This window comes from Acinonyx jubatus, chromosome A2 (genome assembly GCF_027475565.1).
Source record: "Acinonyx jubatus isolate Ajub_Pintada_27869175 chromosome A2, VMU_Ajub_asm_v1.0, whole genome shotgun sequence".
Taxonomy (NCBI): Eukaryota; Metazoa; Chordata; class Mammalia; order Carnivora; family Felidae; genus Acinonyx; species Acinonyx jubatus.
In genome coordinates this window covers 32,694,537-32,713,767 of record NC_069383.1, presented here as the reverse complement: position 1 = coordinate 32,713,767, position 19,231 = coordinate 32,694,537, and the positions used below count along the sequence as shown (strand labels likewise).

Sequence of the window (19,231 nt, the reverse complement as noted above, 5' to 3'; positions counted from 1 at the left end):
AAAAGACTACACTAGTGGCCTCACAGGTAACCTTTGTTCTCTCCTTGGGCTGAATGTAATACATGTTAGCGATGTGCTGCCTTAGCATTTCTTAGCATTTCTCCCACGAAGTTCATTTATAAAGAAAATATACATTGGCAAGCAATGCAAATGTTTCCAACGTGGAACAGGATGAATACCTCTCACAGCCAAGCTGCACACAAGTCTACTTAGCAAAGCTTGTCATTCAAAAAGCAACACCTTCAACTCATTACTGGCTTGCAGATGGTATAAATATACTCCCATTTTTTCTGGGGCAATCATTCTCTGTCATCAGACTGAGGGATAATGATGATCCTCACGGTACTGGTTTCCAGTTTGTGAAAATAAACTGTAGTCACCCCTTCCCCACACAACTGGATCCTTAACACTCCCACCTTCACTATATCTGACCATCCACCATTATTACTTCTTTACCCCACTATATTAATGCCCATAGGGGGGCAACAATTCAACTTTCCATAGACTTCCATACGTTAAAATAACCTCTAAGACAAAGTTGGAGGACATACTCCTTGGTGAAAAAAAAAAACCAACCCATACTTCATGTATAATAAATATAGCCATCCTGGCCAAATGACCAAGAGCCAGGAAACACCTGATTACATACTTAGTATTCAATATGAAAGAAAAAAGAATAAAAATTAGGTTTGACTAACATACCAAAACAAGTATAAGATAAAAAACAACCAATTATAAAATTGTCCATCAAGAAAGTTTAACTTTATAAAGCAACAAAATGTTACTGAGGTATTTAAGTAACATATCAGAAGATAACTCTTCATGAGTTTTGAAAATTTCGAAATTACTAGATCAGATGAACAAGTAATAAAACTATTTGAAGGTATATGTAGTTTTTAAGGGATATATATTAGTTTTAACTCATGAGTTTCTGAAAATAAATCACTTATAATTTACAAAGAAAGGAAAATCTCAATTAACAGCAGTATCTTTTGTAAATGACTCTCACAATTTTTCCTCCTCACCTCACATACACGTAAGATATCAAATTTCCAATTTTCTGAAAACTTACCACCAAATAACCACAGGAAACAATACAGCTTAGGTCTCAACTTCCCCATATTAAACAGTATAGTTTCAGTCCCCACCATTAGAATGACTATCCGACTTCATTGTTTGGATTTATAAAGATTATGGGGTTGGCATTTAGGTTAAGGGGCATATTTAACCAGATGAAACATTTTAAATCTACAGGATTCAAAACCTGGAAGAAGCAGCTTTGCCACTGGCCCTTTGAAAAAAGAAAAGGATAGAACAATGGGACTCGGGCCTAGGAGCTTCTTACCCGCAGGGCCTCGATGACCAGGTCTCTGGCCTCCAGCTCCCCCTCCATCACGCTGAGAAGCATCCGAAGCTCTGATTTACTGAGGGTGTCCACATCAAACTCTTTTTTCTGTAACACAAATATTTAAAAAGCAATGAAAAAACTATTAGTAGGACAATACACACATCTTAAAGGTTTGCAATGGACTGTTTTTATCGCAGAGGCTCAGCAAATCCCAGAAGCACAAGGGGCCCTGTTCAGTAGCAGATCATCTATGCTCGGGCCTTTTAGGAGGAAAGGTAAAAACTGTAAGGCCCAAATCTCTTCATGAAGGAAATCTATTTTCCCAGCCTGCCTGCATACCTGGATTCAAAATCTCTTCAAACTGTAACACCAACTGAAAGTCTCTGGAGTTTCTATTAAAACAGGCCTGGTATATGTCCAGAAGTTGCAGGGGTAGCAAAGAAAGCACGAGAATGTATTCCTAGAAGGGCCCCAATGTAAAGGCTCCTGGGAGGTTATTATAAATTCCGGGACATCCAATAATAACAGGTCATGTTTATAGAACACTCCGCAGCAGAGGTAACCAGCTGGCAGCCTACAGCCAAATCTGGCCTACAGATGTGTGTAACCTGGGCCACAAAGGGTTTTGTTTTTAACTCAGCCAGCACTAAACAAACAAACAAACAAACAAACACCTGAGGATATCACCAAAAAATCCAGATCTCTGGCTTCTCTTCAAAATTCAGATGATCAGTTAACCCTGGACCCACATTCCCACAGAGCAATAATCTGCAGCAGCCCCTTTAGAAGGAATATGCTCTTGGCTTTGCTACCCCACTCTCCCCACCAAACACCTACAGACACTCACAGGGCAGGCATATGTACTTTGAAGAGGCCTGGTCCACCACCCACATTTAGTCAACTGGGTCTGCGGTCAGATGAGTCTGGAACCTGCTGTATGAATATCAAACGCTTTGTTAAGCAATACCTTGTAGCTTTTTGCCATTCCAAAGGCAGGCTGGGGCTGGAGTACGTGAGCCTTCCACAGATTCAGCTACACCACAAGGTAACAGCACCACGGCCCAGGGGACACATCCTCACCCATCACCCTTTCAGCTCCACAGTCTCTTCTCCATTCCTTCCCTGGTAACTGCATCCAATCTCACCTCTTAAAATCCCATTACTATACCACAGACGCCCAGGGCTTTTGTCTCCAACTCTGCCCCCTTTCCTCACAACAAGTTTCATGGGCAGGTCTTAGGGCAGTCGCCTTAGGATCAACTAGCGTGCTCACAGCCCAGCCTGGGCAAATCCACAGCCTGAGCTCCTCTACACACAGTCCACTGCGCCCTTCTGTGCAGGGACTCATTTGATAAACCCACTCACCATCAGAGGGAGGGGAGCATATGTTCATCCCCAAATGCCTCAGAATACCCAACCTCAGAAGCCATTCTTCAGAACATTCCAGAACATTATTTCACATTTGCACAGAACCCAAAGGTTTCCAAAGTATTCTCAAAAAAACCAAATCTAATCTGTAAGATAGCATCTCTACTTTTCAGTTAAGAAAACCACAAGTCAGAGAAGTTAGATCATTCAACCAGGAAATGACAAAACTACAACTAAGTGCCTGTCTGCACACTTTACCAGCACAGTGACAACACTCTAAAGATGAAAAGTAGTGCCATTCTATCAATCAACTAATAGGAACCAGTTTAACACCCTCATTATCCTTGTGATGACACAGAAGTAAACACGGCAAGCCCATAAATGATTCCACGGGCTTTCGAACAGGCATAACCAGAACTGGCTACTTCTCAGTTTCAAAGAAACCTTCTAGAAGGAGATAATAATAGTATAAAGGTCAAAGAGACCAGAGCTAGCTGGTTGTCAAAAGAAAGATTTTAAAAGGGTCTTTCTCTTAAAATGGTTTCTTTTTGCACATATATTAGAGCAGTTATTTGGAAAGGCAGGGGCTCAGGATGGAAGAAGAGAAAAGAAGACTACAGTAAGCATAAAGGATGTGTTATTTCTAGGACGCCCTTGCTTAGAAAGTTAGCTTAAGAGACATTCCCTGTCAACGGTAAAATCTAATATACTAGGGCTCAATTTCTGCTCCCACTACATGTGGCGTCACATAGGTCTTAAAACACAGTTGTTCTCAAAGGCAAGCGTGCCTAAGAATCACCTGGAGACCTTGTTAACAGACTGATACAGGTCTGCAGCAGGGCCTTGAATGTGCCTTTGTAACAAGTTCCCATTGCTGCCAGTCCATGGACCACACTTGGTGAGGCATTTCTGTATCTTACCTGATCTCTTCTCATCTATAGAAATGAGAAATAGAATGGAATAGAAAGCCTAACATCTACCCTATGACGTTCTTGTGAGCATGAAACAAGAACACATAAACAGAGTAAGTGCTAAATAAAAGTGGTAATTGTTACTATCCAGGCTGAGGGCACCCAGATATTTTATGTAGAGAGGAGTAGGCTGTTGGCAACAACCCCATTGCTTTGAAAATCTACCAGCCTAAACCAGCCTAAGTCCGATAAACTCAGTTTATTGACTATGATGAAAGACTCTTTTCCCACTGAGATGGAAGGGTGAGCTGCAATTCTTATGTGCTTTAGAGGGTAATGTTTTATTAATGCTTCTGCTGGTTGTTCTAAAGATTTTAATTAATTGTATATTTTATTGTCCTTGTTTCCCCGAAGCTTCACAAGCAAAGCACTCCACTTTAAATACTAATAAATTATGAAAGACATTGCCAAGATTCTGATTCATATTAGAGTCAGGAGAGCTTGCTCTGGTTCCATCATCATCAACATTACATGTGAGCTGCAACCAACACTTCTGTTTTTTTAATATGTCACCATCAATTAAAAGGGAAATTCGTTAAGGTAAAAAATCACTGCTATGAGGGTTCTCGCTAAACCATTGATTAGGTTACACAGAATGTTAAAAAAAAAAAATCTGTTTCCCATCACAATGTATTAATTGATGCACTATTTTAAATACATAGTTTGTCTGCCTGCCTGCTACTCTCTCCCCATACCTCTCACCCTTGGGTCCTCACTAAAGATGCTATTACTTCCTGGCCTTCAAGAATATTCTAATAATATTTTCAAATCGTCATTCTCCAGGGCTTAACATTTTCATCCACTATTCTGGTATAACAGCATAATAAAAAAAAGTATATGAAATCATATTAGAAGTCCTTTATTTTACAAATAAATTCAAAGCACCTTAGTACTGTTAGAAATTTAAGAAGCCCCAAAGCAAAAATCCCAAGAACGAAGTCTGTTAAGTTTCACATGAAGTAGCATCTACCGGACTTGATGCATGTGTGGTACCATAGTAATTAGATATAGAAAAATTGTTCATGTTTTTTGGCTTAAGAACAAAATAATTATTCTGAATCTTTTATTTCTTAAACCACTTTGAGCCACGATTGACATACAAAATGCTGTACGTATATATTATGTACAACTGGATAAGTTTGGAGATACAGGAACACCTCCAAGCTTCCCATTTTTTTGACAGATTTTATATTTTAAAAGACAAACTAACTTGATAACCTAATTTTCCAAAAAAAGATAGAAGACAGAGTAGACATAAATGCCACCACTTACATAAAAAATTAGAATCTCTATCAGGGAATCCATGAAAACATGACAGCCCCACGCTCCCACCAAAAAAAAAAAATCACAGCAGACATGTTCACACACTAAGCTTTTTTATTACTGTACTTGCTTTCCTAATTAAAGAAAAATCCAGATCTCATTTTTAAGTGATAGCAAGGCATTCAAAAGAAAGAAAGAGAAAAAAAAAAAGCTAGATTTCAATTCTACAGGCCACCCTTCTCTGTCATGTTTGATGTTTTCCAGGAAAAGTGCTTCTTAACACCTAGTTTTAAAAATCTGGCATAGGCAGCTTCAACTAATCCATAGTCTGGTCATCGAACAAAGAGAGGGCCTTCTTTGGGACATAAATACATTAGCTGGAAGAGAAGACAAAACCCCAAACTCTTACTGTTCAACACAGCAGTATTCAACAAGGTCTGGGGTGGGCGTGGGGAGGCCATTCTTCCAGATTTTCTTATACAGGCCGAGAGAGAGTGGGAGGGAGTAGACAAAATAGAACCTGGCTGAGTAAAGTCTTCTTCAATTGCCAGAACTGAACATAGGCCAATACCAGTTTCCCTCACTACCACTCCACACCCTCACCTCTAAAATACTGGGGTTTATGTAGGGAATTTCAACAGTCACAGCCAATTAGGGCCAGAAGATCCTTACCCATATCCTTTCAGAATTAATGGAGTCAGAACATTGATGGTTGCCAAAAAGCATTTAAAAGAGACTTTAGGCAACAGTGGCTTAATGTGCCCTTCAGATCTTTGCCCAAACTTACCAGCTACGGTGAATATGTAGTGACCAAACACAAAACCAGACATGTTCTCTGGCACTTCCCACAAACATCAAGAGCATCTCCTCCAGTTTCAAATCTAGTGGGCCACCTACCCTACATTTGGATCAATGAAATTACCACATGGGAAGGAGGTGAGATGCCTCAGAAAGCCAATGGGTTAGAAGGACTTAATTTCATCTGTTTGGATCTGTTTTCTCAGTGGTAAAATAAGAATGTTGTACTAAGTGATCTCTAGAGTCACCCCCAGGTTCCAAATGTCCTGATTTGACAGACCATCAGGGTAACTGGATTACTAGAATGAGGAAATTTTTAGGTCATTCCACGAAGACTTTAAGAAACAATTCGAGGTCAACTGATTTTTCCCCTTTGCTCTGAAGTTACAATGTAATTGTAATTTCCTTCCCAGTCTAATACAGAATGCTAATTAATTAATAAGGTGCATTTAGAACTTTTTATGTAAGCAAGATTTATGGGTTGGGGATGAATAAGAGGAATAAATAAGGGGAAAACAATGAAATTCATATTGAAATTTCAAGGAGAAAATAAAAATCTGAAGACTAGATCAGTTACATGAAAAAAATCCAACTTTTTGCAGGTACACAGAACATTTACAATATTAAGTAAATGTGAATTCAGCTAATTATATGGATTTTCATGATGAGAAGTACATTTTCCTGCTCTAAAATTATTTCAAGTCTCTGACATTACATCTTGCTTTGAGATTATTTCTCCTGGTTTCCCTCTATAGGGAGGAAAGAATGTTACTGATAAAGTTTGCATACCTTTAATTTTGTTTTTCCCAATCCTTTGTCTTCTAATTCATCAGAATCCTATCTTTCTTGAGGACCTAGCTCAAATCTCACTTCCATAGGTCTTTACAGACTCTACAGACTCCAGAAATCTCTCCTTCCCTACGGTCTTACAGTTTGCACTATAACTTCACCAGTCAAGTAATCACATCCTGCCTTGTGCATTTCCTCATATTAAACTTACTCATCTATCTTGATGCTCTATTTTCTCACCCCTACTAGAAATGTCAAAACAGCAAGAATATATTGCATCCTCACATGACGTTACCTAACGTGTATGCCCACCCACTTTTGGTAGAAAATGCCTATTTCACTCAGTATACAAACACAAAGCAGGTAAATCACATGTAAATAATAAGATACAATGTTATGGCCTACTCTAAGGCCAACTAAGTAACTGGTCAATCGTTTGCATTCATTGTTTCAAAAATCAATTAGAGTAATCTAAACTAGGGCAACTTGGCTGTGTGGCTTTAAAGCAACTTGGGGCCAGCTCTCCATGGCCTTGCACCTCAAATCAACCACACTGCCTGAGGTCTTTCCTGCAAGACAAACATCTGAGTATACTGGAAGGAGGTAAAATTGACAAGTAAACAGAATGACAGGAAGGCAACCTGGCAATGGATATAACCAATTTTAAGTAGAAGAAAACTGGAATGAAAAGCAGAAAAGTGGCTCGGTCAGGGGTGACAACCTCTAATAATTAAGCGCAGCCACCTCCCTTTCCCTCCTTTCAGATCTCTCAGTCTCCATTTCCTCTTTGGGGGGAAGGAGGGAGGGAGGGAGGGAGGGAGGGAGGGAGGGAGGGAAGGAAGGAAGGAAGGAAGGAAGGAAGGACCAACCACATCTCAGATAAAACAAGTGTCTATTTCCATTCTAACTCAGCTTTTCAATGTTCCATCAGCCCTACATAGCACTTTCCCACATGCAAACTAGCATCCAGATCCAATAACTGTCCCTTAAGAAGCTGATAATGCATTGAAGAATATCATCTTGATTATCTGTAGGTGGCAAATGGCAGCATGCTGATTTTCAAATGAAGAGGCTGAGACACAGACTGCTAAATGACATTCTTACAGTTACAGAGCCCTTCTGTGGAAGAACACAGGCCTTTGGAATCATCTTTTTGCCTCTTCAATGAAATACAAAAATGTCAAAACCAAATCATGTATATTCTACATTGCACACTGCATCATATTGTACACAGCATTAATATGATTTATTTTTGTACAAGTTACTTACAAAAGATTAACAATTTTTTAAAAATTCTTTGACCTTAATGTCATTATCACCTTTCTTGTACTTGTTCTCCATTTTTTTTTTCTTTACCTGACATCTAAGAAAAAAGACAAGCTTCCTTTTTCATGTTATAACAAATCTGGCAAAGGAATGCCAATAGAGATTGAATACATTCAAATACATTCAAATAAAGTCCTATCTAGGGGAACCTGGGTGGTTTATTAGTCAATTAGCATCCCACTCTTGATTGCAGCTCGGATCATGATCTCAGGGTTCAGTTCACGAGATTGAACCTCGCCTTGGGCTCTGTGCTGACAGTGTGGAGACTGCTTGGGATTCTCTCACTCCCCCTCCTCTCTCTCCCTCTCCTCTGCTCTCGCTCTCATTCTCTCTCTCTCTCAAAATAAACTTTAAAAAATAAATAGGGGCATTTGGGTGGCTCAGTCCATTAAGCCTCCAACTTCGGCTCAGATCATGATCTCGAAGTCTGTCGGTCCCAGCCCACGTCAAGCTCTGTGCTGACAGCTCAGAGCCTGGGGCCTGCTTCACATTCTGTGTCCCCTCTCTCTCTGCTCCTCCCCCACTTGCATGCACGCACTCTCTCTCTCAAAAATAAACAAACATTTTTAAAAAATGTTTTTTTTTAATAAACAAATAGGGGTGTCTGGGTGGCTCTGTCAGTTAAGCATCCTATTTTGTATCACGTCATGATCTTGCATGAGTTCGAGACCCACATCGGGCTCTGTGTTGACAGCTCAGATTCTGTGTCTCCCTTTCTCTCTCTTCCCCTCCCCCACTCCTCTCTCTCTCTCTCTCTCTCTCTCTCAAAAATAAACATTAAAAAAATAAATAAAGTCTTTTCTAAAGCAACATGCAGATGTGCTTAGGTGGCAAAGTATATGGGGGCAGAAAGAAGAGAAACTATTCCATCTTTCCCAGGCACATTTACAGTTGAATTCTAGTCCCAGATTTCTAGGCATTTGCAGACTATTCCAAAGCCTTGCCTAACTGTCTTCCTGCCCAATCTCCCCTTTATTCCCCTTTTCCTGTTTCCAAACTTCCTTCCATTTCTGCCTTGACCCCCCTCAATCATCAGCTCCCTCCAAAACCCCAGTGGGTGATTTGACCTTGACTCTATTATAGAAAGAATTCAGGATGGGAGGGATACAGTTACCATCTCAACCATTATTCTGAAGACAGAATCTAAAGGGAAAACTAACAGTGTTGGATATTAAATTAAAAATATATATATACCTGTGAAATATCTGAAATGTCACTGAGAAAAGCAGTTTGGAAAGAGACAATATACAAATAAAAATCAGAAAGAACAACAACAACAACAAAAAAAACTCAGAGAATCAGGGTCATCTTTCAGAAACAAGAAAAGCTCTGTAACAGCTATAATGTTAATTACTACAAATCTCAGACCAGTTTCATGACATCCAGTAACACACAAAGTAAATTTCCTAATTAGCCAATCAAAATTAAGTATTATAACACAGCTTCCTGTTGAGTGTTCATTTTCTTTCTTCAGTAAAGATTAGTGAACACCTACCAAGTATGTGCCCGGCACAGTGCTTAACCTTTGCTTTCTTTTAGAAACAAAATCCATACAGCTTTTCTTGAAGGAGGCTGCTTGTCCTAGCCACAGCCTTGCTGTCCATAAGATCAACAGCAGATATTTGTAAATGGCTGAGTAAGTACTCAGTCTGTGAAACATTTTCTCACCTCATAAAGTTACATGAAACACAAGAGGATAGAACCAACTGGCAATCAGGCTGAGGCATGGATTCAATCACAGAGAAGACAAATGCTTCGCTCTAAACAAAACTGCTCCTGCGAGAAATGTAACAACAACAATACCAACAACAATAAAGTCAAAAAACAGGCACAAACAGAAATACACATTTATAAAGAAAAAAAGTGAAAAGCAGCATGTTGAAAACATCAGTTATATTCTAATCGTGGGGGAATATTTTAATCTATTTCCTCAACTTCTAACCTATCTTTCTAAAGCACACTGTTGAGACTTAAGTTGAGCCCTGTAGGCTCGTGTTGGAAAGCCCCTCACATGTGCCCCAAGCCACCTTTCAAAGAATCCTAAGAACCAGCCACATGGCATACAGCTTCCTGCAGTCTCCACTTCCAAGTCCTCCTTCTATCTCAAGACCCAGCTCAAATGCCATCCTTCTGTGGAATGTTTCCAGGTCCTTCCACTAGGGATCATCTCCATGACTCTTCTTCCCCAGACTCCTAATATAAATTATTCGTGCCTTTCATGACACCATCATGTCTGATTTGATTCCTTGGTATTTATCAGTTTCCACCATGGGAATGTGTTGCTTCAAGGCAGCAAAGATGTTACTCATGATGCCACCATCTTGGTGAGTGGTCAGTAATGTGTTAAATCTGAATTATTCCCTACTTAAAAATTAGGTGTGAAACTTTCAATTTCTATAGCTGCCATATAACTATAGATTTTTTCAAAAGAAAGGTTGGCAAAATTGGCTAAGAAAGTGCTTTCTTTGCGTTTACATTCAAAACTGTCACCTGGAAAACAAAAATTTCCATGGTACTAGCTGGTTAATATGTTTAACATTACTATTTTGCATTTAATAAAACCACTGTCCAAGTTTTTTTCTTGTTACTATCACCATGACAACAAAAATTTATATCTACTTTTTGCATATTAGCTGCTCCAGAAAAGTCCAGAATGACAAGAATGTTGGTCAGTTTTCCAAACATAGCATTAAAAAGACCTCCATTTTCCTTTCACTCTTAAATTCTTTGGTGACAATAAAAAAGCAGGAAGATTTCTGTTTTCCATACTGCCTTATCCATTAGGAGTTATTTTCAGAGTAGAAATAGCAATATAGCCTATAAAAGTCATCACATTTGGCTAAAGCACTGAAAATAACCCAGGTCTCTCGCATGGTTCACAGCAAAGACTATTAATATGATCCTATTGAATAATGTAGCTGTTACCCAGCTTTACACTTGGGATGCTTTCAGGATTTAAACAGCTAAGAACAAGGATCACAAACTAAATTTAAAACACTCCACTGAAAATCACATTAAGCTGAAAACTATAAATTAAACTTGTCTCTAAGCAACAATCTAAATAATCAAAACTTAGTGAAAACACTCACTTTCAAAAATAGCCTACTGCTTTGGAGTCTCCATTGGCTCATGACTGCCAAATGTACATATAAAAATGCATAATATGTAAACTAATTTGAAATGAAATAAATCTCTAAAATGAAAAAAAAAAGTTCCCCAAAATGAAAAAAAAAAAATTTAAGTTCTCAGTTGCCATGAACCCTAAATGCATAAATATGCCTTTGATTTTTAACCATTAGATAAGAAGCAGTTAAAATGACAGTCATTCCTCAACCTAGCTTTAATTTAAAAATCAGTCTAAGTCAAGTGGCTGCTTTGGGAGGACCCCACCTCATTAAATTAAAAGTAAAATGCCCAGTTTACTATACAATAAGCCATCATCAGAATTTTACTACTAAGTCTTAAGTTATTTAAAAAAAAAAAAACAACACACTATTAGATTAAGCATCCTTATTGCATTTTCTAAAGGATTCTATAAAAATAACAAGTTTTACTTTCACAGATTTTTCATGGCTATTACCATTAAACACGGTGAAATTATAAAATCCCCACCTATCCACAATGAAAAATCAGACTCCTGAAAATTTTAAACAGCAGAAAGGGAACACTGACCTTAACACAAAAATCTGTCTGGTGTCCAAGATTCTGTTTGCAATCTAACCCAATAAAACTACAGAACAGCTACAGACCATAAATCAGATGTTTGTGTTTGGTTTAATCATCAGGTGAATAAATACTGAGGGTAACAGAAAGAAGCCTGTTCTAAGTCGATTAAACAAATTCAACCTTCCTGGGAAACAAACACACACACCCCTACCTCCTTCTTTTCCCTCCTACTCCTCTCCCCATAGCATCTCCTGGGGTAGAAGGTACCCAATCATTTCAACTTCCCAGAGAGGCTGGTGTTGTCTTAAGAGCTGGCTTCCTTATTGTATTTCACAAAGGGTAACTAATACTCTGCATCATAAGAGAGCAGGTTTCGTTTGAAATCTTAAATTCACGTTTTCCAAGCAAATAATGAAAAACCAATTTTCCTAAAAGTTTCAAATTAAAACTTGCAAGTTTCACAAGTGGAAATCAGGAGCCCTCCTCCTCCTCCTCCGTTTTTCCTCCTCTCCCTCTGTTTCTCTTTTCCTCCCCAGGCTCAGCTCAAGTAGCTTCTTCCACCTCTCTCCCCCTCCAGAAAACCCCACGTCCAAACAGGGAAGAAGTTAAAGCAACCCAGATTTTTCACACCTGGCCCTGCCCTCTGCTGCTCGTGCACCGACTCTGCTTAGGAAAGAACTGAGGGGCCTCCATGCTCTACTCTCGCTCTATCCCACCCGAAATCTCCGGCTAGGGCAGCGGGATCGCGCCAAGGGTGGGAGGCGCTCCCAAGGGCTGCCTTTCTTTGCAGCTCCCTGCAGCTCCTGCAGCTGCTTCTCAACGCCCAAAACGTTTCCACCCAGGAAACGTGGGTCCAGCCCTCCCCCAAGGTACGGGCTGGAAACCACCATTCAGTCTGTGCACGGGGATATTCTGGGGCGGAAAGTGGGGCCGGCGATGGATGGAAGCTTATTCGGCTTCCAGAGCCCAGCGAAGAACAATGTGTTGCCACTTAAGTGCTAAATCTCCACCTTGCCCGGACATCTTCTTGGGAAGAACGAGGACACCTTCCCACCCCTCACCAAGTGGCGGGGCAGCAGGCAGCTAGAACCCAAAGCTCCGACGCGCAGCGGGGGGCAGCAGCGCCCACAGCCGGGCACCGAACCTCTCTCAAGGGGCCTCAGGCACAGGAAAACACACACACAATGGGCATCCCCACACCTGCCTGGCGATGACCCGTCTCCCCCTAGCCGCCTTCCGGGGTCCGCTGAGAGATGCCAGGCAGCCCCGAGACACTAGCCCTCAATCACGCGCACAGCGGGAGGCGAACAATGGGGGTCAAGTTCGCTTACAAACACACCCTAGCCCCCGCCCCTGGCCAAACCCCGCCGCAGCCGAGGGAGTGGGCGTAGGGGTCGCTCAGGACGCACGCAGGAAGCCGCGAGAACCGAGCGGATTGGGACTGCTTCCCGCAGGGCAGGGAAAGGACAAGAAGGGATCCTGAGTCCAGGCAGCCGCCTCACCCGCCTCGACCCGGGCTCCGGCCGTGAAGCACCGTGGGGAGGGAGCACCCCGGGGAGCCGGGGCTTGCGGAGCGCCCCAGGGGGGCAAGCCCGGTGCAGCCGGAGCCCTGGCCCGCGTCTACACCCTCCCCGCGCCCACCCGGGGACCTCGGTTACCGCCGCCTCCGCCGTGGCCCCCGCCGCGTCCTCCGGGGCGCGGGAAAAATCGGGCTCGCAGCTCGCGCCGTCCGTCGCCATCTTCTTGCTCTAGCGGATCCGAATGCGAGCTCGGAGCGGCGGCTGCGGGTTCAGCCCTCTCCGCGCGGGCGGCGCTTAACCCGCTGCGGTCCGGGGACGCGGGCGCTCGCAGCCGGGCCGCCGCCGCCGGCGCGCTCCCTCCTCCCCTCGCCACCGCCCCCGCCGCCTTAACCCGCTGCGCGCCGGAGCGCTGCCCGCCGCCGCCTGGTCCCCGCCCCGCGGCCCCGCGCCCGGCTGCCCGCAATCAGCTCGTGGAGGTACGGAAAATGGGCACGCGCGCCCAGCCCGGGGTAGGACCCGAGGCGCAGAAAGGGGACCCAAGGCGCAGAAGGGGCAACCAAAGCCCCCGACGAGGTGAAATCAAAAGCCCGGTAGGTGATTCTTCCCGGCACGGTCCCCACCGAGCCGGCGGTGAACAGACCGGATAAATGCCAGGCCTCCCGATTCTGAATTCTCTATACGGTCAAGAAAAGCCTTCACCTCAACCACCTCTATGCCACCGCTAGGAATCACAGAAGGCACCCTTTTCTTCTTTCTTGGATTTGTTTGTTGTTGTTGTTTTGATTTTGGTTTTTTTGCAAGACTGCCATCAGGGCGTTTTTACCCTCCTGGCGTACATATCTGCCTTTGTTTTATTCTATCACTGCCTTTCGTCGTTCTCCAAAAACCGTCAACTCCCAGATCAAAATGTGTCCTGCCACCTTTTATTCGGTTGCATCCAGCCCCTTGGCCTATTCCTTTCTAATACAATCTCTTTTTCAAGAAAGGTGTAGCAGGGCCTGTTTTTGTTGTTTTTGACCCCAACTCTGGGGTATTTCTGAAAGACTAATCAAGAAATGTTAAGTGCCATTCTTGTAAAAGGAAGCTGTCTACTTTTAAGAGAATCTAAGAGACCCCCATGAGATAGGACAACACACACAGAGACACACAACACATGACTTTTTCCTAAAAATTGATTTTTATGGGAATTATACATCTCAGAAGATATATCATGAGATGAGTTAGGCCCAAACTCTTAATTTTCTCTTCCCACATCTGATTCAGTTCCTACCCTTTCCTGCCAATCCCCAGGATGTGAAAATCTATCACCTTATCAAGACCATATGGTACAGGCCTTCCCAAATCACCAGATCTCAAAAAAATGTGTTGAAAGCACAAAATCAAATGGAGGCATTCAAGCTGTGTCTGAAAAAAAAGTAAATTCAAACCACAACCAAATCCTGGACTTAAAATTTTGGAAGATGAGTGACTGGAATGTTCAGTCCAAGGGTTAACAGATCAAAGCCCGTTTTTTAAAATGGCTGACTCCTAATGAAAGGTTTTGGCACTTTAATTGCTTCACTTTCCACATTAGATCTAAATATGATCCAAACCAGGGCAGAGAATATCATCTGCAAAGGACCTGAAAAGGATGGATCAATATAATTGTTAAAAGTTCCAGGGGCTCCTGGGTGGCTCAGCTAAGCATCTGACTTCAGCTCAGGTCATGATCTCATGGTTCGTGAGTTCAAGCCCCACATCGGGCTCACTGCTGGCAGCACAGAGTTCTCTTCAGATCCTCTGTCCTCTTCTCTCACTGCCCCTCCTCCACTCACTCATGCTCTCTCTATCTCTCTCTCAAAAATAAATAAACATTAAAAAAAAAAGTTCCATCCCAGAAGGGGTCTACATCAGGAAAGAACTTGCACCTGGAACCCTGGGGTTAAGGGTCACAGTCTTAGAAATCACCTCAAGGTTATCCTGTAAGCAGAGGTGATCATTTATTTATTGTCTTTGACTTTACTCTGATAGCTACTCCCTCTCTGAGTCCCTGATTTCCATCCCTGTTTGTTACACCACTATCTTTTATCAAATATTCTCTCTGAAATTGTTCAATATTAGAATAAATAGACTCCCTATACGATGAAAGGAAAGCATTTGACAGTAAAACTTCAATGCTGAACTGATAGTTGAAACTTGAAGTTTGAACCCAAAACATTCCTTCTTTTCAAAATGCATTTTCACACATCAAAAGACAATGAATCTTCTTGACACTGACACTTGGTACTGATGTTCAATTACTACCAGAGAAATTAACTGGCTCCCTTATAGGGGGAAAAAAATAAAATAATAAACTTCACTTAGGTGTTAAGAACTAGGAATATGACATGACAGTATCTCTGAGAAGCAACTCTCATTTATTTTATACATGCAGCTCAATTTAAAAAAATCATTGGGAAGAAATAGCTTCTATGAGTCTAAATACAACTGAAGCAGAATCATCACAAAAGATTCAAACCCTAATTTCTTCCCTCTCACCTACCCCCTCTTTTTTTTTTTTTTTTTTTTTTTGTAAAATAAGAAATAAACAGTTGAAAAAAAAATCACACAACAGCACATTTTCTAAGGGCCAAAATCCAAGACCTAGGAAGAAAAATAAACAGTGTTTTGTCCCTACCTTAAAGCTGCCACTGCCTACTGCCAAGGATTGACAGAATATCCCACCCTACTGCACAGAGGTAACTAGCACATTAGGAGTTAATTCCCTCACCAGTGGCCTGGCCCAGGGCTGCTTCTCTACCAGGAGGACACTTGCCGGTTTAAATTCTCTCCTGAGAATTAACCTCTATTGAGACTGCAAATTAACTCTTTCTGAAAGACTTTCTTTGCACAAAGACAGGCTCTACTAGAGTCAGATCGAATAGATCTGAAAGAGTAGTGACCTGATGGCTCCAGAAATTAAATCTTTTCAAGCTTCATTAAATAGCTTAAAAAAAAAAAGAAAAAAAAAAAAAAAAGACATCCCGGGGCTAGAGTGAAAATTTCTAAAAGGCAAGGGAAAGGAAAAGATACAGGAGTATAAGCAGGAAGAAAAGAAATCCTAAACAAAAACAAATCATGATTTTTTAATTGGTAAATTTCTTTCAGCATTAAAATGGAAGGGAGATACTGAATACACTGCAAACAGAACACTATTAGTTTCATTGTCTTCTCCTTTGAACATAATGATGTGCCTGAACTTAAAATTTTATGAACTTAATATTTGACCCACTGACAAATGAATTTATTGTCAAATTAAAACAAATTATTTTCTGAACCCTGGAACGGAGGTGCTTGTGCTGAGCCATACTCCAAGATTCTGTTTTAAGACCAATGAAATGGGTCCTCCAGCTAGGAGTGCAGACTGTGGGGGGGCCGGGGGAGCCAAGTGGTGTTCTGATTAAACCATGGCCTTGGCCTCACCAACCACATCCTCCAACCCACTAAACCAAAAACTCAGAGAGTTATATATAATGATGCAAAGGGATTCTTCCTTCCATGTGAAAAGATAAAGGAACATACACATACCCTAAAACAGTTGCCTTGATAGAGCAAGAGAATTCTTTATTTCAGCTAAATGACAACATTTATGTGAACTCCAAAGAGCAAACCATATGTTATCATGTCTTAGTATTGCCAAATGACAAAATTACTGAGTAGCAAACCATTGCTGACTGTATCCGCAAGGCTATCGTTATACAATTTAAATATTCTAGACCATGTTTATGTTTATCCCTGTCTACACCTTGGTGACCCACCTACAAAGCCCCAGGCCTTGACACTCTGAACTCTAACAAAAGAGGGCAAGATGAGCTTGAGTGTCCTGTATCTATCACATGGTTTTGAAACTAAGACATTGCCAGAAATGCATTTTCACATGACCTGACTACATTCCCTCATAGTCAACTTGTCATTATCTACATGTGCTTAGGCTCTTTGTGGATTTTACTCAGTAAATTTAATTCTAATCTAGTTAGCCACTCTTGTCAACAACCTATGGTTTTGGAGGGTCTCCTTCACCAACTGCAGTTGGTGTGTGCCAAGGGAATGCAAGCTAATTTTACCTAAGCTAAAGCGAAACGTAATTAGGAAATTAAATCTGCTAGTAGGATACAAGCCAAAGCCAACCTAAATATATCATTATAATCATTTCCAGCCCCTTTTAACACCACCTCTAGCTGGAAATTGCGTTTGGTTATTCAGTGCTAAAGTGATGTCCAAAAAGATTTTATTAAAGAGTTAAAGGTAAAGTAAGAACATTATTCCCCTGTCCTGTCACTCAGAACAGAAACTGGGGCTCCCGGAGAACAATGAATCAATGTTGATTCAGTTCCATTGAATGTTTTTAAAATCTTAAGCCATTACTTGTTGGTTTGATCTCTTATCTGCAGAAGTCATTAACTAGAGTAAGTTCTAGGGCAAAAGGTGTTTTAGTGCAAAACCATTATGGAAAAACAATTTTAACAAAGAAATCTGGACCACTGCTGCCCCTCATCCACCTGAATTGGAAATGGATCTGAATATTTCTGTTTATTCAGCCTCATTAGCAACCCCACAAGCCTGCAGTATGTAGTTACTAGGCAACCATAACGCATGGGGTGTTTATACCATTAGGCATCAGTTATAACAAGCTTTATTTTTCTTAGAAAGTTTAAAAACTATATAAATAAGTTGTGAGATCAGACCCTTTTCTCATCTGATTAGGAGTATAGAGCTAGACATTTTCTTTTCATGGGGTATATATTGTTCAATTCAAAAGGAAATGCGGTGTTTGAAGAATTACTAAGAACTAAAGATTAATGCCCTTAAATTTTAATAAATATGTAGATAATATTTATGATTGATTCAGTGATATTTACTTATGATAAAAAATATAGAAAAGCCATGAATCTGTTATATAGTTCTCCCATGTAAAAATGTGAAATAGCCCAAAATACATCAACATTTTCCAGGAAATCATAATTAATTAGCTGTACACTAAGTTAATGGAGTTTCAAATACCTTTGGAATTTTTGAGACATAAATTCCATCTTACATTGCCCAAAATCTCACTTGATGACAACAGTTTTTTTTTGTCCACCAAGACATTTTTTTGATTAAAATCAATTTAGCTCATTTAAAATTGCCTGAAAATGTGATGCCATTGTCTGAAAAGAAATAATAATAATAACATAAATATAAATACCAGAAGTTCTTCAACTAACCAATGAATATAAAATAAAATTTAATTCATAATATTTATAGAACAATGTCATGGCTAGACTTGGAGGCTTAATTATATATATGATTCAAGAACTGAAAGAAAAAAAGCATTAGTGTTACTATTTTCATCGTAGGGAAGGTGAAGTCACTTACAGAATAAAGAAAAATACTTCTGACAAATCAACATTTAAGTAGTCTAGAATGTTTTATTCTGGCAGTAAAAGAAATATTCAACCACTGAAGTACTTTTATGCTAGCAATATAGTATTTTTTCCTTATGGAGAAACAGAAATAACCACATACTGACCATTACTCAGAATCAACATCCCCTTATCATTATACCATCTTTTAATGTTCATGATTTAGCCCTTTCAGCATTAACATCTTTGTTAAGAATAAATTCAGTTGGAAAGTGTCTTACTGCTACTTTTTGCTTCCTTCAGATCTGCTAAGGACCTTACTTTGTCAGTTTCAGTCTCCACCTCCTGACTATTGACCATCCAAAAGGGATGATGCCATTCGGTCATGAGACAACTTTGCTTGACATACTCTGCTTGGATCAGCCCTCAACCCCACCCTATGTGGCCACAGATACCAACTGGAATGGTGGTGGTGAACTCCCATTCCCAGCATTTAAGATTTGAGGAAGGAGCAAGGGAGAAGTTGACTGGAAGCTTCTCCTGACCCTCTGAGCTTGAGTAGTGGATAAAGGCACCCTGCTTACAAATACCACATTATATAGCTCTATTTCCTATAAAAAAAATCATTTTGAGAGCTAGAGAAACACACAAAAATGGAGTCACAGATTCAAATGTGAAAGGCAAAAGCAATAAAACCTCTAACAGGAGAATATTTTCATGAGCTTGTATATCAGCACATAAGTTCTGACTTTTTTATTTAATCCAATTGATCAATCTTTTTCTAGTGTGGTTAGTGTTTTGTGTCCTGTTTATGAAATCTTT

General features: G+C 40.7%; 1 protein-coding gene across 7 annotated transcripts in view; it reads right to left on the bottom strand.

Annotated features, from left to right (window-relative positions):
- The window catches only part of CTTNBP2 (cortactin binding protein 2), a 163,899-nt gene that overhangs the window by 134,389 nt on the left and 10,279 nt on the right, over positions 1–19,231 (bottom strand). For 3 of the 7 annotated variants that reach the window (XM_027075333.2, XM_027075335.2, XM_027075339.2), the window contains exons 1-2: positions 13,188–13,408; positions 1,346–1,453 (exon numbers count right to left, since the gene is read on the bottom strand). In XM_027075333.2, coding sequence (XP_026931134.1) covers positions 1,346–1,453; positions 13,188–13,268 — 189 coding nt within the window. In that variant the 5' untranslated portion in view covers positions 13,269–13,408. Of the gene's footprint in view, positions 1–1,345; positions 1,454–2,315; positions 3,608–12,159; positions 12,719–13,187; positions 13,409–19,231 lie in introns of those variants that run through there. The other 4 variants (XM_053218168.1, XM_027075336.2, XM_053218167.1 and 1 more) reach the window with 3 other exon arrangements.